At 37.3% G+C, this 24,620-nt stretch overlaps 2 protein-coding genes and 1 long non-coding RNA gene across 3 annotated transcripts in view; 1 reads left to right on the forward strand and 2 right to left on the reverse strand.

The window, feature by feature from the left end:
• Positions 1-7,945: 7,945 nt before the first annotated feature.
• On the reverse strand, positions 7,946-8,779 carry DCAF16 (DDB1 and CUL4 associated factor 16). The gene has a single exon (XM_069593770.1). It carries the CDS (start codon positions 8,678-8,680, stop codon positions 8,030-8,032), a length of 651 nt encoding a protein of 216 aa, XP_069449871.1. The 5' UTR covers positions 8,681-8,779; the 3' UTR covers positions 7,946-8,029.
• LOC138442433 (uncharacterized) lies at positions 8,780-18,322 on the reverse strand. The gene is made up of 2 exons (XR_011257680.1): positions 18,066-18,322; positions 8,780-9,315 (listed from the first exon to the last, which is right to left on the reverse strand). It is a non-coding gene; the product is annotated as an uncharacterized lncRNA (long non-coding RNA).
• A 50-nt stretch (positions 18,323-18,372) lies between these two features.
• The window catches only part of NCAPG (non-SMC condensin I complex subunit G), a 46,177-nt gene continuing 39,929 nt past the window's right edge, over positions 18,373-24,620 (forward strand). The window contains exons 1-6 of the mRNA XM_069593766.1: positions 18,373-18,616; positions 19,749-19,952; positions 20,369-20,597; positions 22,516-22,661; positions 22,941-23,025; positions 24,008-24,200. Of these exons, the coding sequence (XP_069449867.1) occupies positions 18,506-18,616; positions 19,749-19,952; positions 20,369-20,597; positions 22,516-22,661; positions 22,941-23,025; positions 24,008-24,200 (968 nt within the window). The 5' untranslated portion in view covers positions 18,373-18,505. The remainder of the gene's footprint in view (positions 18,617-19,748; positions 19,953-20,368; positions 20,598-22,515; positions 22,662-22,940; positions 23,026-24,007; positions 24,201-24,620) is intronic.

The following is a 24,620-nucleotide window of genomic DNA, read 5'->3' on the forward strand; positions in this document are numbered from 1 at the left end:
CTTCAACTTATTCCCCAACACATTTCATATTTAATTTTGGCTCTCCTATTTTTCTAATACTTTTTTCTGATTGTTCATCTTTTATAGCACTTTCTTAATTTTCATGGATGCAATATATACTGTTCTGAGAATATTATAGCATCTTTGGGAACTTAATGTTTTCTGCTTTTTTTTCCAGGTACTTTTGTTTTAGTCTTCATCTTTCATTGTTGAAGTTATTTCTATATGTATAGTGATTCTTGGCTATCTGCTTAGCATTCTTTTTTTTTGTATTGGAAAAAATTTATTTTTCGTTGAACAACACTGACCACATTTTCTTTTCCTGAGTATTGCTTTGTCCACTATGGTTTAGTGCCTCCACACAAAAAAAGTTCAGCATGAAATTCTTCCCCTTATTTTTGGTTTGTTTTGATTATCTTATATACTTACTGCTAAGTCTGCTAAGTTGCTTCAGTCGTGTCCGACTCTGTGCAACCCCATAGACGGCCGCCCACCAGGCTCCCCCGTCCCTGGGATTCTCCAGGCAAGAACACTGGAGTGGGTAGCCACTTCCTTCTCCAATGCATGTAAGTGAAAACTGAAAGTGAAGTTGCTCAGTCGTGTCCCACTCTTGGCGACCCCACGGACTGCAGCCTACCAGGCTCCTCTGTTCGTGGGATTTTCCAGGCAAGAGTACTGGAGTGGGGTGTCATCGCCTTAACCAAATATATATTAATACCAGTAGCTTAGCATTATTTCAAGGGACTGAAAGTCATGTATGAATGAGTAGGGTTGTGAACTCTGAGCTTCACTGTAACAAATAATCAAGTGCAAGCTGTTTTTTAAAATTGTTCATCTCTCCAGAAGGGCTGGGATGGGGTGTATATAAGCCCAGCTGCCACATTCTGTAGCAAGGTGGTGAAAGGGCACTGAAGGCTTATAATGTTCAGAACACTGATCTCTCAATCATCCTGTTTTCAGTGTGATACCTCACTATGACCACCATTCTCCCCCCAGGTCCCAGCTCTAATCTGTTTGGTTTAATTTCTCCAGAGAATAAGTTTCCAGCCTTCTGCTAGAAAAAGAGAAAGCTGCTTGGCTACAATGGGAGAACAAAAATAGACTTTCAAATAATCCCCTTGTTTTCAACTTTGCTCCTCAACCGCACCTTTCAGGGCACCTAGTGACTCCAAATCCTTGACTCCCTGGGGGGTTCTGGAAGAAAAAGATAGGTGTTCTACATTTGTGTATCTTTTCTGAGATGAAGAGTGGCTGTGAGAATTGTGCTACCTATCAAGTACTAAAAAAAAAAAGAGTAGTGCACTTAATCCTTCCCTTCATGGTAAAAGAGAATGAGAAAGTAACTGCTTAAAAGTCACACAAACAAAAAGCAACAACCTCTAAACTACCGATTATCTAGACATTATTTCAAAAATTTGTACATCTGGAAATGTTTTAATGGCTATGTGAGAATTTTAGCCAAAGACAGTGTGTCTCCTATTCAAAACTCATATCTGCAATTAGGCTTCCTCTTTTATCTCTTAAAAATAAGCTTTGGGTCAACTATGTGTTAGCCTTCCTCTTCCCATATCAAGTATTAGCAGGTAAAAAATCAGTACGTAATGGAAAGGACCAGTGTGTTTCCTGGGAACAAATACATGACTACAATCCAAACTTAACCAGTGTTACTAACACATTTATAGGGTTGCCAGATAAAATATGGGATGCCACATAAATATGAATTTCAGATAACTTTTTTTCTAAAATAAGTATGATCCCTATTTCTTTTTTTCTGAAATTCAAATTTATTTGGGCATCCTGTATTTTTATTTGCTAAGACTGCCAATCCAAGATATTTAAAGAAAGAATGTATCATAAGTAGAAAATGACCACCATAGAAAAGCTGGATATAAAGAAGGAAACTGGGGATCTGAACCAAAACTATTCACTGGGAAAAATCTACATTCCTGGGATTTCCCTGCTGGTCCAGTGGTTAAGAATCTGCCTTGCAATGCAGGGAATGAAGGTTTGACCCCTGGTGGGGGAAGTAAGATCCCACATGCCATGGAGAAACTAAGCCTGTGCATTGGAGAAGGCAATGGCACCCCACTCCAGTACTCTTGCCTGGAAAATCCCATGGACAGAGGAGCCTGGTATGCTGCAGTCCATGGGGTCACTAAGAGTCAGACACGACTGAGTGACTTCACTTTCACTTTCATGCACTGGAGAAGGAAATAGCAACCCACTCCAGTGTTCTTGCCTGGAGAATCCCAGGGACGGGGGAGCCTGGTGGGCTGCCGTCTATGGGGTCACAGAGAGTCGGACACGACTGAAGTGACTTAGCAGCAGCAGCACTGTTATTACTGAGTCTGCACGACACAAGGAAAGATCCCACATGATACACTAAATATCCTGAATGCAGCAACTAAGACCCGATGCGGGCAAATAATATTTAAAAAATCTACATTACTACCAAGCTGGTAGCCATGGACAACCCCATACATACCTACTTTGCAATACAGACTGCCTTGGCTGTGACAAAAATTAATGCTTTCAACTACTATAGGAACTCAGATTATCTAGGTAGCATGGTTAGCCCCTTATTCGTGTCACTAGAGCTCTCCTTCTATCAAGCCAGTCTGGTTCCTCAGGGTATCATCACAAAGCCAATTAAGAGTCTTTTCTGATGGAAGATGGCCATACTCTTGGACTGTTTCAATTATTTGTGTATCTTTCAAACGAAATTCCCCCAACCAGACCACTGCCTAGATGATACATGGCAAGACATTAGCTGATGTCCTGGAGTGTCAGGTCTCATAAGCTGACACCACGGTGGAAAAGTAGCATGAAACATGGGTTTAGTAGTTAACCCAAATATAATAACTTCCCCCTAACTAAAATGTTATCAGCTCTTTAATTTATAAGCTGCAACTCATTTTAAGATGTCATCTGGTTTCTGTTGATACCTAATTTGATACCACACCAGCTCAGTTTCTGTGTATACTAGGAACTCAGTTAACAACCTTGTTAGGCTGACTGGGATCCTATCTCCTTGATGAATACTGGTTATGTTCCACTCTAAGAAACAGAGCATAACTTTCCAAATATTTTCAAGAATTTTCATATCATGTTTCAGGTGCATATATTTTTTCCCAAATAAACTTCCTGAATCCCAGACAACTTACTGCTTTATGCTCCAACACTAAGCTGTTAATATTTTGAGAGTTTGAATTGTTTATTGTATAATTTTATACACACTGTGTTTTAAGTGCATTATTAAATATTTAAACATTTTGTATGGAATTGGACAAGTCATTTAATTTTTCTCATCTTCAGATTTCTCATCTCTGGAAATTATCTCAAAGTATCTTTCCATAGTGTCATTTCAATGGGTGCTATAGGATTTAAAAAGAAGAAAACAAACATTTTATTAACAGTCAAAATCATAAAGTTATGAATTTGGTAAATATTGCCTGGCTGTTGAAGGTTACTTCCAGGTTTATGAGCTGGTGATGATGAGAAGTAAGCAATGATCAACCACAGGCAGAAGCTGCAGGGGATGTGGGGAGAGGTTCTTCACAGTGGTCTATGCTCAACATGTAGAAAAAAAAAAGGCAAAAGCCAGTCTTTAGGTTTTAGAGGAGGTAGAGGACTGGTTTTATCAACGCCCTTCTGCCTCAGTTCTGATGCTCATTGCTGTAGCCCTGTTCGGATTCAACCGAAGCCCTGAACACAGTTGATGAGATAGGGTAAGGTATCATTTTTGTATTTATGCATAATATTAAGGGGTTTTTACTTTAGTGAAGATGTGAGTAGAAAGGGAGGATTTTTACACTATGCCACAAAATAGTTCATTTTTGAATATTTTAGAATATTAACAAAATTCTCTTGGAACTAAATGGATTATTTCATATCATGTGTGGGCTGGAGAAAAGTGATTAAGTTCAGAATTGATGTTTAAAATGAAATGTTTATTTCCATTCCATCTGACAGTGGGTCTTCACTGGCGAGGTTAACATTTTAAACTGACTCCACAGTTTAGAAGCAACAAATCTAGTACTGTCTGCCTGGTACACTGTTATTTTAAATTATCATTATTATTTTTTATCTTGGCCACACCCTAAAGCTTGTGAGATCTCAGTTCTCCAGGGATTGAACCTGGGTCACAGTAGTGAAAGCACCAAATCCTAACCACCAGACTACCAGGGAACTCTACTATTATTTTAAAATCAAGTCATCCTTTTCCGTATCTTATTGAAAATTCAGGGCTGGTCATAGCTCTTACAGCCAAGAAGAGCTGGGAATATCACATCACTGTGATATTCCTTAGTCTCACTTCCAAAAATTTTACAGAACATAATCCCACTGCTGCCACCAATAGAAACAGATTAGAAGACTGTATACAAGGATCAGACTCAAACATGTAGCCATTAACTAAACTTGTTTCAAAACTGGCAAAGATACACAAAGATACTTTCCTTTGATAACAGCCAAGTAGACACAATACCTGGTGGTTGGTCAGTTAGTGTAGCGCCTTTGATTTCCCTCCGTACAATGGATACTGGTCATTTGTAGACTTATATTAAGGCAGCGGCTTGTACAGAGTTGTCTCATGAAATCTGAGAGGTCCAGACTTTCTGGGCCTTTATATATACATCAGTCATATGAGCAAAACACTTCGGGTCTTGATTTTTGTGTGCCACTGCCTTGTGAATTTAGTATATACAATTTAAATCCGTGTATAAGATACCTATTTATGTATTCCCTTATCTGACTACCTCTTGTGGGGTTTAATTGTTGGGGTGTGCTCTCCATTTGAATATCCACTATGCTTGGATGGCTGTCTCATTTTCAAATAATTACCAGCCAGTGTAAGGAGTAAGCTTATTTACTGTGAGCCTGACTCTAGCTCACAGTAAATAAGCACTAATAGCCAAAAGCCTTGGGATAATTCACATTGGTTCAACACATTTTGAAACTAACTTCTTATATATCTTAGTTTTGTACTCCCAGTGAGTATCTTGAATTATAGTAGGCACTCCATAATGTTATTAGATGAACAACTGTATCTCTATTTAAAACTAATGGGCTGCTCCAAAAGATGCTGAGTTCTCTAACAATGGAGCCAAAAGAAGAAAATCATTTGTTAAGAGATGTAACAGAATTTATGTTATCAGTAAGCAAACAACCCAACTGACTTGAACTAAAGTCCTAATTGCTTTAGGAATCTACTCTAGTATCAAAACACTATTTTCATCATAGAGAAAAAATTTTAGATGGATAGTTGTGATAGGAGTCCCAACAAGATAATTCCTTAAAGGTGACCTAACATCTACCCTCTTCCTGCCATGTCTAGATTTCTTCCTTCTGTTAGGAAGCTGACTGGCTTAAAAAACATGATTATGGTCTTCTGGGCTCAAGTTTCCTGGACTGCTTCAACAAAAAGAGACTATTTGCACCAAGAAAAAATAACACCTTTAAATAACACTGATGTCTGTTGGTTTAGAAATCCCTTTTCCCACCTCTTTGATAAATATTTTGATAAATAGAGAATAAACTCATCCTTTTTAATCCTAATTATGGTGACTGAATTTAACCAAGGCCCATGGAGAGAGAGAGTGTGAAAGTAGTTAACTGACCCCCCAGCCCCACACACATGACACACAAAAAGTAGTAGTCTTAAGGCTTATTCGGGTACCTATCATTTTGTGCAATCTGAAACTACTTAATATATACAAACAAATGGGTTCAAACCTAGGTTTGGACTGAATATCTAACACTTTCTTCAATTATGTTTCTTTCCTAGGACAGCCAAGTCACCTCCTATGAGATCCACTGTATCTCTATGGACTCTATTTAGCACTTAGTGAATGTTGAATATGCCTTAAGCAAAGTAGAATCTATTTCATTTTGTTAGGAACAAATAACCATACTCTGTTCAGCATGTACAAAGCTATTGCTTTATTCAGCTGGGAAGCTGGGAAAAGGCTTCCTTTTGGAATGAACAGCAAAGATGTGTTCATGTGTTCAAGGCACTTTTATACACACACACGCATGCACACACACAGAAAAAGGAACATATTACGGTTACATAAACATCAACATATTTTAATTTTCAGATCTCCCTACTTCTTCCCACCTCCCCCTTTGAAAAAAAGAAACATGTTTTTCTAACATAAAAAAAAAAACAATTTAATAGAATATCTACATAGGAGCAGTTACTGTTACATTCAGTTACACTAACATTATATGGTTTCAATTCAGTAATTTTCCATTCACAAATATTTTTTTTCTACCCACTATAATTCCCTCCTTTTCCTTAAGATGAAACAACTAAGGCTCAGTAGAAATTTCTCATTAGGTTAGAAACATTCTTCTTTCTCAAAGTTGCTATACATTTTATAGAATTTATGAGTCCATTAATGCTTCCATTTTTTGATGCCACCTTGTATACAGCACTTAATTATGGAGAACAAGAAAAAGCAAAACTAAAATAAGGAAGGATATATATATATATATATATATATATATATACATATATACACATACATACACCTTTAACAATCTATTTTCTGATTCCCTTTAGATGCCCAGCCAACCAGGATCACATACAGATTTCCTCTTTATTATAGGTGTGTAAAAAGACTTACTGGCCTCATACATTTTATGTATGTTGACTTCTATGTTTTGACACAGCAAGACTCATTTGCAAGGCTGTGTATGCTTTCTATTCAACCAGAAAAAAAATCTAAAGTCAGACACAGAAACACTTCAGATTGTATTAGGCTGAGATTTACTGCAGTCAAGTTCTTTAAAGTTAGAAGGGTTCCTAAAAGTTTGCAATAGATTCTGAAAGTGCATGAATACTGCTCCAGGAAACAGACAGATAAAATACTTTCATCCACTAGCATAAATGCTTTTCTTTCCCATTGTTCTTTTAGAATGTGTTTTATTTGCTACCAACTAAAGTCTAGATGCCAGGATGCAGGAAATATATTCCCTACAGAGCAAGTGTCTGTTTAAACTCTATGTATGATCTTACAAGGCTTCTCACATGACACAGTGGTAAAGAATCTGCCTGCCAATGCAGGAGATGCAAGAGACGCAGGTTCATCTCTGGGTCAGAAAGATTCCCTGGAGGAGGAAATGGCAACCCACCCCAATATTCTTGCCTGGAAAATTCCATGGATAGCAGAACCTTGCAGGCTATAGTCCATGGGGTTGCAAAGAGTCAAACAAGACTGAGCACACACACACACATGATCTTACAAGCCAGTTTATCTAGAGACAGCCTGGTGGGAACCTATAAAATGTGTATGCTGTAACTGTAGGTCCCATAATACGTCTGAAGTAGTGTAGGCTGCTACTACATTGGTGGGTTACAGTCCACGGGGTTGCAAAGAATCAGACACAACTAAGTGACTATGCACTGCTGCGCTGCACTCCCTCCCCACAAATAGGAACCCCTAAAGGGTGCCCTATGCAGGACTATCAATATAAAACTGGGAGTTAAATCCATAGTCCTACCATTTTCTTTTGTCCAGTTATTCTATTTAAATCAAAAACCTCTCTGAAAATGAGTATTAGAGAAAAGTATGCTCAGAAAGGTGTTATTAGCAGTAGCTAATTTACCAGTTTCCACAATGGCTATTCTGAAGGTTGGGTAACCAGTGGGACAGTGGCCTACTTTTCCTTCCTATTGATAATTAGGTATCTAGTTAAGTCTATTAGACATGCAGAGTGAATTGTTGGGAGACCTGAGTGAGGAGAATAGTCAACAATTTTTTGTAAAAAAGTCCCTTTTAACTAATTCTCTATTGAAGTTCTCTTCTCATCCACAGAGTCTTTCAAAGGGAATGCTTGCACTGCACATCTTCTGTAGTTGAGTTACAGGACTCTTAGGGTATGTATTTAGTACTGGACGGTACTTTGGCTTCTGAAGATGGGATAGTTTGGCTGAGAAGACATTTGTTTCTCAACTGTGGGCTGTGTAACTGTGTTCCTTTCTCAACTGGGAACGTGAGATGAGAATGAATGGTGGGTGGGTTTTTTATAGTGATGCAGTTAGGAGTTTGTTAACTGCCTTTTGGAAGTCAGTGTAGGAATAAGTAGTGTTGATGGGTTCAGTGCGGGTTGTTTCCTTAACTGTTTTAGTTAACCAGCCACAGCAACAACCAGAAACACAGGAATTAGGAACCTGTTTTAGGTATTCAGGTATGGGGGTGGCTCTACTCAATGTTCGACTTAACTGTTTGGTGGCAAACTGCAGTGCTCCATTTAGAGTGGCATGCTCTCTAGAAAGCCGGCTGGGACTTAGAAGGGGCTTTTGAAAAGGTGGTACTCCACAAGAAGCCAGAGGAGGCCATTCAGGAATTGGTTCCAGTTTGGGTACACAATGGGAGCAATGAGAGAGTCTCAGACCTATCTCTCGAAGTATATGGACTGGTGTGCTAGCATCCAGGAGTTTAGCATGATATAACCAGGAATTAGGATTTAAAGGTTTCCAAGTTGTAGAATATTTTAAAAGGCACTTAACCTGCCAGGCAAGACTCTCAAGAGGTGTTAGGTTGGGCACCACAGGGTCCTCTTCTTCAGAGGAATCCCACTCTTCCCCAGAACTCTCATTTAGGTAGTTAGTGTTTTCTTCTTCCTCACTTTCTGATTCTGATAAGGGATCAGGAGAGGGATTTCTAGGACCCATTAAAATAGACCAACAGTGTAGGAAAAAAGATACCAGAAAAAGGTAACAATCTAAGCCAGCAAAACACTGACACTGGCAAATAAAGCAAAAGATGAGAAATTGTTTCAATAAGATTCACTTGTTTCTCAGTCTGTTATACACACATAGTATGACTCTGGCTTGCAACACTGTACAGTTCTTCAAGATTATGTTGTATATTCTTCACTTACAAAGACGACAGCTCAGTTCTCAGCACCAGTTCAGTGTGTAAAAGTTAGTCACTTACCAGTGGCACAGGTCAGAGTCTCTCCTTCAAATCCTGGCTATTGAAGAAAAGAAGAGGTCACTGTATAGACAAGCTGATTTGCTTAGCATGGTCTCAACTGGTTGCGATTTCATGAAGAGACACTTTGTGTACTCTTTTTTGTTGGCAGAGATATTGTATTTATTTGGTAATGAAAAGAAACTCAGTGATTGCCTTCTTTGTCAGCTGGTGCAGTAACTTTTGTGCAGGGGGATGGTAGGATGAGTTGCCAAGGATCTGTCTGGTGTGCAAGGATCCGATGTTTTCCATAGATGGTGCAAATGCCCTTGGAAACTGGCGACTTAGTTGCTGGACCATCTGCAAAGGTAGCCTTAACCTGTGAATGAGAAGACTTGAGACATGATATTAAAGTTTGAAAGCACTGGGTAACATTATTATCCATCTAACTTCATAGAGTATCCAAGCACACTGATGCTAAGCAAAAAGCCTTACTGGCTTTCCCATCTTCAGCACATAAACTTAGGCAGATTCTCCAACTGGGACTGGCTCCTACCATGACAAAATTGGGAAGGAAAGCCTGGGGCCACTTTAATCCTTTGTTGGTACATACCTGGGCTAGTTTATTTTTTATTATGGAGTTCTATACCAGATAATTCTCTGCCAAATCAGATCCCTTATGCTTCGAACTCCAAATAGGGAGCTGTAAAAGGTACCATTTTTATCTTTAGAGGTGCTTCTTGGCATTAGTTTTAGGAGACCTGTCCTCATTGTAGTTTCTAGATGTCAGAACTCTTGCTGGGACCCAAAGGTTGTGGTCCTATGACTATACTATACAGATTATGGCAGGCATAAATCTTAATATAGCAGGAATTACAATGACTATAAACAGCTTAAATTCATAATTAAAAGACAGACACTCAGAATGAATTAACAAAACAAAATAAGATTCAATAACATACTTTAAAGCAAAAAGATCCAAAAAGGTCAAAACCAGAAATATGAAAAAAGATGTTATCAGGTAACTGTGGACCAGAATAATGCTCAGATAGCAATCTTAATACCCCCCCAAAAGATATCATAACCATACAAGGCAAAATTTGTGGGGCATGGCCAAACCAGTACTTAGAAGAAATTCATAGCTTTGAAAACACTTGTGAGGAAATAAGGAAGTTTAAATACCCACAAGTTAGGCATTCAAGATAACAGAAAAAAAGCAACAGCAAAATAAGCAGAAAAGAAATAATAAAGGCAGAAATTAAATAGTGTATATAATGGAAAAATAGGTTGATAAAACTGAAAGACAGTTTTCTGAAAATATGAATAAGAAAAACAAAACTAGTGATACTTATCAAGAAAGAGATTTAAAAATACTCCAAAAAAGATTAAAAGTAAAAACATAATATATGCTAACATGTGAAAACCTAGATAAGCTGGCTAAATTCTAGAAGAATATAAAATACTAAAATTCATATAGGAATAAATCGATAACTGGAATAAAACAGACCAGTATTAAAGAAAGTGAAAAGGTAATAACCGCCTATTAAAAACACCACTCTCATAAGACAGTTCCATTAAACTTCCAAGAAAATTAATACATATTTTATATTAACTGTTCCAGAAAAAAGCAAAAAAGCATAAAACTGATTAGCTTCTTTCATGAAGATAATAAAACATTAATTAAATCTAGAGATGAAGCATGTAAGAAAGATACAGGCTCATTTTACTAGCAAAAATTTAAAATACTACCTAACGAAATGTAATAGTGTAATAAAGAAAAAAAGAATGTTATAATCATGTAGAACTTGAAAGCAAGAACATCTCAGTTTCATAAATTTATAAATATAAATCACTATAGTAATAAAACAGAAAAAATCAGATAATTTTATCAATTGTGGAAATTTAAGTCTTAGTTTTTGACCAACGCCTATTTATGACTTAAAAAACCAAAACACTTTTACCAGATTGGAAGAGAAAGCTACTTTCTCATCATGGTAAAACTTATCTACCAAAAACTTTCAGCAAATATTATCCTAAATGAGAAATTTAGATATATTCTCTTTAAAAATGAATCAGGTAGGGTGATCCTGATGACTGATACTGTGTAACAAAGTACCAAAGTCCTAGTCAACATTATTTTTTTAAAAAGGGTAAGAACTGTAAAGAGATAAAACTATTTTACAGATGATATAGTCATCCAAATTAAAAAAAAAAAACCCTAAAATATAAACTATTAGAGCTACCAAAAAAGCTCAATACGGTTCCTGAATCTTTTTTCTAATTCACAGATTAACCTATGAATATTCATTAACTTGTTTATATAGCACTTACTATTTGCCAAATACTATTCTAGGAATTGTACAAACACTACTCATTGAAATTCTAATGATCCTGTAAGATAGGTACTTTTATTGTCCCCATTTTATACATGAGGTTTAAGCTACTTGTCCAGGGTCCTATATCTACAAAATGATAGGATTTGACCACAGGCACTCTTAACTTCTATACCAGCAATATGGACCATAAAATATATTACATAAACACTTTCACAATAAAGAAAAGGAAAAAAAAAAAACTCAGACTAAACCTATGAAGGATTTAAGAACTAATCAATAATATTCAAGACCTCTATAAAGAAGACTGTAAAAGTCTAATCAAGGACACATAATTTAAAATAAACAGACACTCCATGCTCTTGGATGGAACAAATGAATACTATAAAGTTAACGTTTTTCCAATTTATACAATCCTCATATGTTAAGAATAAAATTCCATATATAGCTACACCAACTATTTAAACAGAAGCGTAAAGGAGGTTCTTGGCCTACAGGATAGTAACACATATTAGAGAAGCTACAGAAATTAAAATAAGGTAGAGTTAGTACAAGAACAGGGCTTCTCTGGTAGAATATAAGAACAAATAGTCCAATGGAACAAAGCTCAGAAATAGAACCACATAAAATTTTAGAATGTAATATAAAGTTAGCACATAAATCAAAGGGGGATGAATCCATCTAGCACATAATATTGGTAAATCTGGCTCATATGAAGAAAAATAAAAGTTACCTATATAATGCCACATACAAAGGAGGACTCATGACAGATTAAAGATCTAAGTGAGAAGTATAAGACTATATAGTCACTAGAATATAATGCAGGAGAATATCTTTGTGATTTAGGAGCAGAGGACTTCTTAAAAAAAAAAAAAAAAACCATAAAGCACAAGACCAAACTATGATGAGTTCAATCACATCAAAATTAATCTTTTTTGGAATGAAGTAAAGACATCAAGAAAGAAGTTAATTACAAATCAACAACAAAGGTAGCAATCTCAATAAAGAAATGGGCAAAGGACAATACCCAGTTTACAGAAGAAACAATCCACAGGCCATTAACTCTACGTGAGTAAAGAGATATCACATTATTCTATTATTTTGGTAAAAATTAGGAAGATGGATAAGGCCAGGTGTTAGTGAGGGGACTAAAGGAATTCCTTTAGAAACCAGCACTATTGGTGGGATTATAGACTGGGCTAACCTTTCTGAAGAGCAATCTGGCAGCCCTACTTAGCTAGACTATCTGCACATCTCAGGATCCAGCAATTCTACTCTTGGGTTTATATAACAGAGAAAATCTCCGGAAAACCAACATGTATTCTGAAGCTTCATCTCTATGTTAAAGAATTAGAAGCATTAAAAGTTTCCATCCCTAGAGGAATGGATAGGCAACATGTGATGAAAGCACATTAGAAGTATACATAGCAACACAGATGGACTAAAAGCATAGGTTAAATTGCAGAGTTGGCCGGGACTTAGCAACTGAACAATAACAAATGAAATAAGCAAAACCAAATTATCAACATCCCATTTATGCCATTCTGTAAGAATGATTTTCAAAATGAAAGTCTGTAACATCTCTAGGGTCAAATACATAGAGGTGATAAGGGCTGGCTTCCTGTCAGTAATGTTCATCTAAAGAACATTTCTCTGGGACTTCCTGGTAGTTCAGTGGTAAAGATGCCATGCTCCCAATGCAGGGGACACAGGTTAGATACCTGCTCTGGGAACTAAGATTCCACATGCTGTGCAGCATGGCCAACTAAAATAAGAGAATATTTCTCTGGCTTCTACTCATTTTATCTAATTTAGTTCTCAGCAGTGGCACATATTAGGGGCTTAGCAAGTTTTTAAAAAAAAATTAATGAGAGAATGGTAGAGGCCTGTTATAACTACACAAGCACGTTTTACCTTTATTTTAGGGAGACAAAAATATGAAAATTTTAATATACATGTATGAGAAAGATATACAGACATATGAAATAATATTTAAAAACAGGATCAACAAAGATACTATTAAAGCCACACAAAGGGAATTGCTTGTAACTTAAACTTCATCTTTAAGAATACTTTAAAAAGTTTATATTACCTACTTCAATCTGAAAACAAAAAGAAAACTATAAATGTATTATAAGTATTTTATTGAGATAGGAGGTTTTAGCTTTTAATTCTTCTGTCCTCATAGTTTTACTATTTTCATTCAACCAGATTTCATCTGCAAGACTAATAATTGGCTATACTTTAGTTATTGTGCTATTCAAAGCATTCTTTAAAAGGGTCATTCTACTATAGCAGAAATAAGACAAAGTTTCTTTGAAGGCATCTATAAAATCTAGAGTGAACTCATCCTGTTAACCTCTTACATTCCACAGGCACTGTAGTGTGTTAGTTGTCCCACTCTCTGCAACCGCATGAACTGTAGCCTGCCAGGCTCCTCTGTTCATGGGATTTTCCAGGCAAGAATACTGGAGAGGGTTGCCATTTCCTTCTCCAGGGGATCTTCCCAACTCAGGGATCAAACCCAGGTATCCTGTATTGCAGGCAGATTCTTTACTGTCTCAGCCATTGCAGAAGCAGTTATAGGCATATCAAAACTGAATTACTGGGAAATCCCATGGACAGAGAGCCAGGCAGGCTACACTCACAGGGTCACAGAGTTGGATACGACTTAGCAACAACATGTATATGTATATGATGATGAAGTAATTGAACAAAAAACATAAAAACTGAATTAATCACTCTAGGTACTCCCATGTAAAATTTACCTTGAAAGAATGATTTTTCTGTAATTTCAGAAATAGCCTTACTATACAAATTCTTTAGTTTGCTTAGTTTAATTGCTACAATTTCTTTTCCCCAATAGCATTAAAAGTCAAGACACAGATAAATGAAAGGCAGTGAGTTTAACATAGTATCTTTTTAAAAATAAAGCCAGTTTTATTGAGGTATGATTGACAAATTGTATATATTTAACATGTACATGATATCCTGAGATATGTATTCACTGTGAAATGATTACCACAATCAAGCTAATGAAAATATCCATCACCTCACAGATTTTTTTTTTTCTGCATGTGATGTGATGAGAACACTTAGGATCTACTCCCAGTAAACTTCAAGTATACATAATTAACTATCGTCACCACAACGTACATTAGGTCTCCAGAAAGTTTGTATGCTTTCATTTCAGTTCAGTTGCTCAGTTGTATCCAACTCTGTGACTCCATGAATCGCAGCACGCCAGGCCTCCCTGTCCATCACCAATTCCAGGAGTTCTTCCTATTTCCTTAACTAGCTGCTGCTGTTGCTGCTGCTGCTACTAAGTTGCTTCAGTTGTGTCCGACTCTGTGCGACCCCAGAGATGGCAGCCCACCAGGCTCCCCCATCCCTGGGATTCTCCTGGCAAGAACACTGGAGCGGGTTGCCGTTTCCTTCTCCAATGCATGAAAGTGAAAAGTGAAAGTGAAGTCGCTGTCCTGCCTGACTCTTAGCGACCCCCATGGACTGCAGCCTACCAGGCTCCTCCGTCGCTAGCCACTGATAACTCCCTTTCTACTCTGTTACTGTGAGTTCAACTGTTTGAGATTCCACATGTAAACAGGATCATACAGGATTTGTCTTTGTGTTTGGTTTATTTTATATGGCAGAATGTCCTCCAGGTTGACCCATGTTCCTGTAAGTAGTAGAATTTCCTTTTTTTTAAAGATTGAATCATGTCTGTATATAAATGTTACAGATTCTTTATCCATTTACTCATTGATGGACACTTATTTCCACACCTTGGCTACTGTGAATAATGCTGCAATAAACATGGGAGTGCAGATACATCTTTGAGATAGTAATTTTATTTCCTTTGAATATATACCAAGAAGGGGGATTCCTGGATCATATGACAGTTCTATTTTTACTTTTTTGAGGAACTTTCATATTGCTGCCCACCTCTAATGCTGGGAGGGATTGGGGGCAGGAGACGGGGACGACAGAGGATGATGGCTGGATGGCATCACTGACTAGGATGTGAGTCTGAGTCAACTCCGGGAGTTGGTGATGGACAGGGAGGCCTGGCATGCTGCGATTCATGGGATCGCAAAGAGTCGGACACGACTGAGCGACTGAACTGAACATGTATCAGTGTTCCTTTTTCTGTACATCCTCATCAACACTTGTTATCTTTAGACTTTTTAATAGTCATTCTGACAGATGTGAAGTGATACTTTACTGTGGTTTTCATTTGAATTTCCCTGATGATTCATGATGTTGACCACCTTTTCATATACTGGTTGGCCATTTGCATGTGTTCTTTGGAAAATTTGTCTATTCAGGTCCTTTGCTCATTTTTAATTAGGTTATTATTAATTCACTATTGAATTGTATGAGTTCTTCTATATTTTTTCTATTAACTTATTATGAGATATATGGTTTGCAACTATCTTCTACCATTCCAAAACTGACATTTTTGTAATCCAGTATCTTTTAAAAAAAGTTTTCAGATTATAATGTTAAAAAAATACTGAACAAAGACATATTATTAAACCTCACCTCCACAGAGCTAATCAAGATAGTTAGGCTGACCTCTGGTGGCCAATGCCTCACCCTTCAGTAACTTACAAAATGGTAAGAATTTGTGGTGAGATAGTCCAATAAAATAAGGTAAAGGAAGTAACAGAACTGCACAGTTAAAAAAGCAACAAAGGTAGCAGACACCCAAAGCATAAGGGAAGCCTGAGCAATAAAAGGCTCCAAAATAGGAAAAATGCCTCCAAATATTAGTTTGCTCAAACTTTTAGCTCACCAATTGATTTTAGATGAAAAACAAATGGTAAGTTCAGTGGTTCCCAAAGTAAGAATAGTTTTACACTAATACTGCAGCCACTAGCTCCAGTTAGCATTTGAAATGTGGCTAATGTAAAATAATTCTCAATTTATGTTGAATACATGTTGAGATGCTATTTTGGATATATTTGGTTAAAAAAAAAAGCCCTTTCTACGTTTCTTTCACCACGGCTGTCTAGATACTCTACATTTTAATCTACAGTGAGGTTAAAATTGTTATCAAGCATATTTCATGTACTCTTAAACCTCTATGATTTTCCTCAGCTGATTAACCTAAAGTACCCACACATCTTGCCTTTTCAGAAATTAGACATTTTGATAATTTTGAAATTATGGGAACTCCAACTGCTACCATATTTATTAACTAGCATTTGAATACCTACAATATTTCAGGAATTAGGACTATGAAGCAAGGGAATGGATGAACAAATTATGGCATACTCAAACAATAGACTATTAGAGAAACCTATCTGTACCTCAGTTTCCTCTTCTTAAAAAGGAGAAGTAGTTTCAAGGGTTGCATCTGAGGATTAAATGAAGTAAAGTGCTTAGAACACTGTCTTGGCATAAAAGGTAATGAAATAAAATACAATTTTATGACAAGAAAAGAAAAATTAAAATATAAAATTTTTCCTCTGGCTATTTGGGCCTCCTCCCTCCCCTTTAGTGTGTGTTGTGTAGCTGCACTAATAAGAACTCCTAGGAGATAACCTTCCTTCTTAATCTTGTATGGGGTCTTCTATGACCTACTATTCTCTTCACACCCATAGGTCTGGATTGTGTAAACTGTCAATAATGCGTTGACAGACACCCTTCGTCTCAAAAACATATATAATCGTGCTTAGACCTCTATAGGGCAGAACAGTCCTCAGAACTTTCTGAAAGACTATCTCATGGGTTATAATCCTCAGGTTGGCCTGAGTAAAATTTTCCTTTTCCTTCCTAGATCAAACACTGATTACTTTTTCCTAGAAAAAGGGTCCATGAGGTGTTCAGTTACTGTTATGAAAGTATCAATATGAATAAACTTCAAAAATAACAGTTATGGGAAAAAGCAGCTTCCATGATTATTCATATAACCTTAGAACATGAAAACAATACAGTATACTTATTCATAGATTTATTCATATGTCATTAACACATAAAAGTTACCAGTAAATTAAGAAAATTCCTTCCCCCCCCCACAAAAAAAAGAGAAGAAAATCTATTACTGCTGGGGAGGGAAGATAGTTTGATAGGAAAAACGCATACATGAAGCATTGTAATTTAATTCTTTAGTTGGCTGTAATTATGGAGATGTTGATTTCTACCTGAAATAACTCCATTAAAAAAAATTCGGAAGGCAATTTATCTTAATCTCTATACCCTTTTCCAATCTGTGTTCTCCTTTGTTGAAAACATTGCCCTCAGGTACCTTTGTGGGGCTTCCCTGGTGGCTCAGTTGCTCCCTCCAGCCAAAGCAGGAGATGCGGGTTAGATCCCAGGGTGGGGAAGATCCCGTGGAGGAGGAAATGGCAACCCACTTCAGTATTCTTGCCTGGGAAATCCCACGGACAGAGCAGCCTGGCGGGCCACAGTCTCTGGGATCGCGAAGAGTTGGACACGACTTAGCGACTAAACAACATGCACGTTTGTAAACCAGGCCTTCAAAACAACAAGCTTTATCTAAATTAACTCGTGCCTCTCTTCCCCAACTGCCTCCCACGTCTGCAGACTCTTCACCAGCAATTTCACTGTGGGGAGAGGTTTAAGTAATTAGATGTGGGCATTGACCAGAAGGACAACAACCGCTCAGAATTAAAAAGCGGCTCGCCTCAATCAGAAGACCTAGGGACATTTCCCTTCTCAGTAGAAGCCGGGGCGCTCCCAGCGCTCCCAGACGCCCCAGCCTTCCCTCCTCCACGCATCTCCAAAGGAACTCCTCTCCTAAAGGGGGAGCAGGGATTCTTCCCCTCGGCAGAGTCCCTGTTCTCACCCATGGAGGATTCTTCTTCCTCGCCTCACCCCCAGCCGCAAGACCCGACTAGGCCTAGCGCCACCAGCTCGGCTCCAACAGGCGAATCTCCACAGGGTACTCACTCCCGGCGGATATCTCTTCCGGGGGAGCCAATGACCCTTTCTCTTAGAAACGCCAAGTCCCCCTCAGAAAACGGCTTAAAAGACACTCAGCGCATGCGCCCAAACCGTGAGGTTGAAGGCGGTGGATTCGTCTCTTCCAGCTCTCGCCGCTCTACGCGTTCGCGGTAGTCTCGCGGTAGTCTCGCGGTATTTCCTTCTCCCGCGGGAGTTGTTTGAAAGCTTTGGCGGTAACCACGCCCTCGACTGTCGGCTTCCCAGTGGAGATGAGGACCTTGGTCCGTTTGGCCAGCTGTAGGCGAACGTGAACAGGCTTCGTCTCGGCCGGGTACTGGCGCCATGGGGAAGGAGAAGAGACTGCTGCCGATTAAGGAGGCCTTCCAGCTGGCGCAGCAGCCTCACCAGAACCAGGCGAAGCTGGTGGTGGCGCTGAACCGCACCTACGGCTCGGTAAGCGCGGCCGCCCGCGGTCCGGGGCCCGCCTCTCCCCTCCCCGTCCTCTCTCCCAGGGGCTTCCCGCTACCCTCCCGACTAATCTCACCACGACTCCAGGCTCTTCAGCCCTCCAGACCCGGTTCGAAGAGGCCTACGGCGTGGACCGTTAATTCTCTGGCGGCGAATCTAAGAGAAATGTTTGCGCGCACCGGGTCGACCTAGTGTAGGGCTGGCTGTATCTTGGGTCCTGAACGCGGTGGCTCAGCGGTTGTTGTCCTTCTGGTCACCGCCCACATCTAATTACTTAAACCTCGCGCCTCAGTGAAATTGCATCAAATCACCAATTAGCAAATTAATTATTAGCACCAGACTCTTCCTAGTCACGTAAATTCTGTTTGCTTCCTTTTGAATGAAGCCTTGAGACGAATAGGACAATGGATTTCGGGAAAATAAATTATCTTGAGGTGCTAGAAAAATTATGTCAGAATAATAGGGCTTGAGGATATGAGACAGGATGTGAAAGTTGTTATCGGAAAGGAATTGCTGTGTAATACTAAGGGTAATGGGCTTCCCCGGTGGCTCAGCGGTAAAGAATCCGCTTGCAGTTCAGGAGCCTCAGGAGACTCGGGTTCAATCCCTGAGCCGGGAAGATCCCCTGGAGGAGGGCATGGCAACCCACTCCAGTATTCTTGGCCTGGAGAATTCGATGGACAGAGGAACTTGGCAGGCTACAGTCCATAGGGTCGAAAAGTCAGACGCAACTGCAGCGACTACTCGCCCACGCACATTAAAGGTAACTCGGTAAAATGCAGATGCTGTTATTGATTTTGGATTGTTCATAAAGAAGCAGATTTTTACTAAACTGGTACCAAGGCATCATATGGAGAATTAAGGAGTGTTGAAAAAAATATCGAAGGAATTCTTTTCACTGTCAAGATTCACGTTTGTTTTCTTCCTGCGAGAAGTACATTTCTCTAGAGAGAGATTTGTGCAGATTTATTTCCTCTTTGGTGGTTTGGATAGTTGAGAGTTTACTAAATAATGATTTTAGTTTGTGGTAGGGCTGGTGTTTTCAGCGTTTTAGAGTAATGTTGAGAAAAAAGGATTTAATCCATGAAGTTTTTGAAGGGTTTCTTTTCTCTTTCAGGTGGATGACAAAACAGATTTTCATGAAGAGTTTGTTCATTACCTTAAATATGCTATGGTGGTCTATAAACGAGAACCAGCTGTGGAAAGAGTAATAGAATTTGCCGCAAAGTTTGTTACTTCATTTCACCAATCAGATATGGAAAATGATGAAGAGGAGGAGGATGGTGGCATTTTAAATTATTTGCTTACTTTTCTATTAAAGGTATAGGAAAACTAGAATTTCAGGAGAATAGTATAGAAAATTTTGCTATTTTAAAAGGGCCATAGGAGTTTGTGCATCTTAGAGAATGAAATATCTGATAATTGAGAAAATGGAAATATTAGGACTGTCATTAAGATTAAAATGTGGACTTTTAAAAATAAATCTGCATTAAATTTTTAATGACCATTCTAAGCCAATTCTCATAAACATTTGTTTTAAATGGGTTCTCTATTTTAGAAGTGAGAGTTCCTACAAAGAGGAATATGCTTTTGTAATTTAGTGAATACTTTAGACAATGTATATTTTGAGTCTTTGTGGTATGTAATGTGTGTTTAGTATGCCTGTGGATCAAGGTTTTTTTGCAAGTTAATAATGGTATGTAACTTGGAATAAATTTTGATTTGTTTCTGTTTTAGTCTCATGAAGCAAACAGCAATGCAGTTAGATTTAGAGCGTGCCAGCTCATAAACAAGCTCTTGGGAAATTTGCCAGAAAATGCCCAGATTGATGATGATTTGTTTGATAAAATTAATGAAGCCATGCTTATTAGATTGAAAGATAAAGTTCCAAATGTAAGGATACAGGCAGTTCTTGCTCTTTCACGCCTTCAGGATCCCAAAGATGATGAATGCCCAGTGGTTAATGGTATGTATAGCTCCCTAAATCCTTTTTCAGTTTCGTTGATAATGTTAAATTCTCAGCAGATGAATTTTCTTATTATGATGTTATGGAAGAGTATAGTTCATATATATGTACACATATATAATATGATTTTGAAACTTATATTAAGAAAAATCTTATACTCAAGTAGCCACCATCCAACTTAAAAAAAAAAAAGAATATCATCAGTACCTTTGAAGCCTATCTTAGGTCCCACTCCAGTTCTGTCACTCTCCCTCTGAATTAATGATTATCTTGAATTTTGGTTTAATTATTCTCTTGCCTTTTGTTTGTTTGAACAGTTAAACACGTGTGTATGTTCTCAGTCACTCAGTCGTGTCTAATTCTTTGCGACCCCATGGACTGTAGCCCACCAGGCTCCTCTGTCCATGAGATTTTTCAGGCAGGAATCCTGGAGTGGGTTGCCATGCCCTCCTCCAGGGGATCTCCTGATCCAGGGATCATCTCCTGTGTTGGCAGACAGATTCTTTACTACCACCTAGGAAGCCCAACCACATGTATAAACCTCTGAATAATGTTAAGTTTTGGCTATCATTTTGTATGTTTTGTGAATCATACTATATTTTTCTGTGCTCTCAACATTATTTCTAACATTCATCCATGTTGATATATTTATTTGCTGACTTATAACATTCTGCTATATGAGTATAAGACAATTATATTGTTTCTGATATTGATGGACCTTCTAGTTGTTTGCATTTTTTTTTTTCCTTGTTAAAATAGTGTTGTTGCTATTAACTTTCTTATACATGGGTTCTGGTGCACAATCTTTCTGGGATGTATACCTAAGGGTTGACTTGTTGGTGTATGTCATGAGCTTTATTGGATAAGGTGCAGGTGTTCTACAAAACAGTTTATCAATTTATATTTTCAATAACTGTATAAAAGTGTTCACTGAGCCCTATCCTTTCCAATGTTTGGTATTGTCATATTTTAAAATTTCTGTTTATCTGGTTATATGTATCGTATGTCATTGTTATGCATCTTTTCAAATGTTTAGCAACCAATTTTATTTTTTCTGTGTACTGCCTGTTAATGTGTTCTGCTCATTTTCCTCTTGACTTATCTTATTAATTGGAGTTCTTTATATATTCTGAGGGGAAGCCATTGGGTTATATGGATTGTAGATCTTCCTACTTTAGATGGATTATTTCACTCGCTTCACTATGTCTTTTGTTGGAAAAATTCCTAATGTCAAAATTACCAATCTCTTATGGTTTGTACTTTGTTTTATTTAAGAAATCTTTCTCTACCTCTGCTTGCAAAGAGAGTCATGTTCCACTTTTCTATGTATGCCTAGGCTTTTTTTGGGAACTCTTCTGATTTGTTTTTCTCTTTGTCTCTGTTACTAGCTTTATAATTTTAATAACTCTTGGTAGTTGGTATTTTTTGGTATTAAATGAAGGACATAATAATGTGTAAAATATATATGTTTAATAGTTAATGTATACTTGATTATAAAGCAGAGGAAATAGAGGTAAGTATTTAAATACAGGAAATGAAAATTTTGTTCAGCAAAACCCGAAGTTCTCTCTTTTTAGGTTCATTAAAAATTAAAATACTGACCTCTTTATAAAAGTCATATTAGTTTAAAATAAACTGCCTTCCAGCTTAGACTTTTTTCTAAATCTTGAGTAGCAAAGACATAATCTGAATGATGGATTTTCCATGATTTTTAGGATTATTTGTTTTCATTGACTGCTTTCTCATTCTGTCCTTTTCAAAGGATGTTGGCAGAAAAGAATCTTCAGCTAAAATTAAATGTGTAAGACTAAAATATAGCATTTTTATCATTATAAAGATTATGAAATATGGGTTATCTTATGACTATGGCTAAATAAATATTTTGTTGCTGTACTAAAATGTATTACTCTATTTTTAGCATATGCTACTTTGATTGAAAATGATTCAAATCCAGAAGTTAGGCGGGCAGTGTTATCGTGTATTGCGCCATCAGCAAAGACTTTGCCAAAAATTGTTGGGCGCACCAAGGATGTGAAAGAAACTGTCAGAAAGCTGGCTTATCAGGTAAATGGTCCAGTGTCTTGTGTAGACCTGTTCTTAAAAAGACAAGAACCCATATTCTTAAAATACCTTTGAAAAATATTTGGCATGTAGTAATTTCTTCAATTGAGATTTTTATGGACAGTATGAATAATTTAGGTAGAATGCTGTTGCATTAATGTGTTGCCAGGTATTAATTTTTTGGACATTGTAGATAATTTTGTTAGGTGAAGGAGATATTACTAGTTGTAAAATCCATAAATTATATTGAGTTTAATAGCTATTTTTTATTATCTCTTATAGGTTTTAGCTGAAAAGGTTCACATGAGAGCTCTGTCCATTGCTCAGAGAGTAATGCTCCTTCAACAAGGTCTCAATGACCGATCAGGTAATTTAAACATCTTTATACATAAAACTTTAGTAGATTTTGAGGTCAAACTAAAAGTTTTAGGAAAGAGTGTCCTATTAATAAATTAGATCAGGTAAATCTATCATTTCCACAGCCTGTCAAAGTTTATGTAGGTGTATTGTATAGAAGACATTTTTCAAGATCTTGGTACTTAGAAGTAGCATGGTTTGTTTTTTTCTGTGTTTGGTGTATGGAGAAACTAGAGTTTAAGGCTATAAAGATATCTTACATCAGCAGTAGGGCAGAATCTCTTTTTCAGCCCTCTCTCTTTAAAAAAAACTGCTGTCTTATCCCTTTTGTGAATATCCTGCTATGAATGTGTTCTGTACATCTAAAACAAGTAGAAATGGTCAGTCCAGTGTAATTTCCCTGCTTCCCACCTTTTCTCTTTAATAATTGGAGAATTGATTTACAGCAATGATATGAGGAATGATACATTTTAAATTTCCAAACCCCATGAGAAGTCTCCAATGGCTTAATTTTGCCACAGCAAGAAAACCTGAGTTTGAAGTACTAATAACTAGGATGACTTTAAAAACTAAGAATAAGGTTTTTCAGTGATATTGCTTGTATAATTCACTACTGCAAATATCAGTCATATAATACATGAAGTCAGGCAACAAGTGAAATAATAGGTATTATATATAGTCTAAACTAACATCTGAAGCCCAGTGAACTCAATAAGAGAAGGCTGTGGTAGTGGTTATGTATTTGATTCTATATTTGGTTCTGACCTTTTCCATTTTCACTTGAAAGTAAGGATCATAGTAACTTGTAATATCATTGTTCTTTTAATTTTTTCTTTAATATGCTTTGTTTTGTCTTTGTCTGGTTTCATTTTTGTAGTAAATGTCGACTTAATGTTAACATTGATCTGATAAAAATTAATTAAAGCACAAAAAATATAGGAGATAGAAGCTAGAGGGGGACTTTGTTCACCTATGTTCCAATGACTTAACAGATGCTGTGAAACAAGCAATGCAGAAGCATCTTCTCCAAGGCTGGTTACATTTTACTGAAGGAAATATATTAGAGTTTCTTCATCGATTGGATGTAGAAAATTCTTCTGAAGTAGCAGTCTCTGTTCTCAATGCCTTGTTTTCCGTGACTCCTCTTAATGAACTGACAGAAATCTGTAAAAATAGTGATGGCAGGTATATAAAGTGTTCATTATTTGAAATATGATAATTGATGAACTTCTGTGCTTAAAAGTAGTCCCTTTTACCATTACTTAAGATTGTATCGATATCTTTTACTGAGACGTCTTAGGTTTTCTTTACTCTGGTGAATGTCTTTTTTCCCTTTTTTTCCTCTTTATATAAGAACTCACCCCTTAGACTACTTTGCATTTTTTGTTTTATTACTTTTATGTTTGCATTAGGCCTACCATGAAAAGTCCAACAGCATGCATACCTATTATATTTGCTTATTTGAGTCTGTCTTTTTCCTTTTTGTCTAAATATCTTCATTTTTTGGGGGTGGATAAATTAATGGCTTTGCAATTAAAGAGGTGATGGTTATAAATCAAGGCTGCTTATTCCCAGTTATCTACTTGGTTCACATTTTTTGTGTGT

Source organism: Ovis canadensis, chromosome 6, assembly GCF_042477335.2.
Source record: "Ovis canadensis isolate MfBH-ARS-UI-01 breed Bighorn chromosome 6, ARS-UI_OviCan_v2, whole genome shotgun sequence".
NCBI classification, from domain to species: Eukaryota; Metazoa; Chordata; class Mammalia; order Artiodactyla; family Bovidae; genus Ovis; species Ovis canadensis.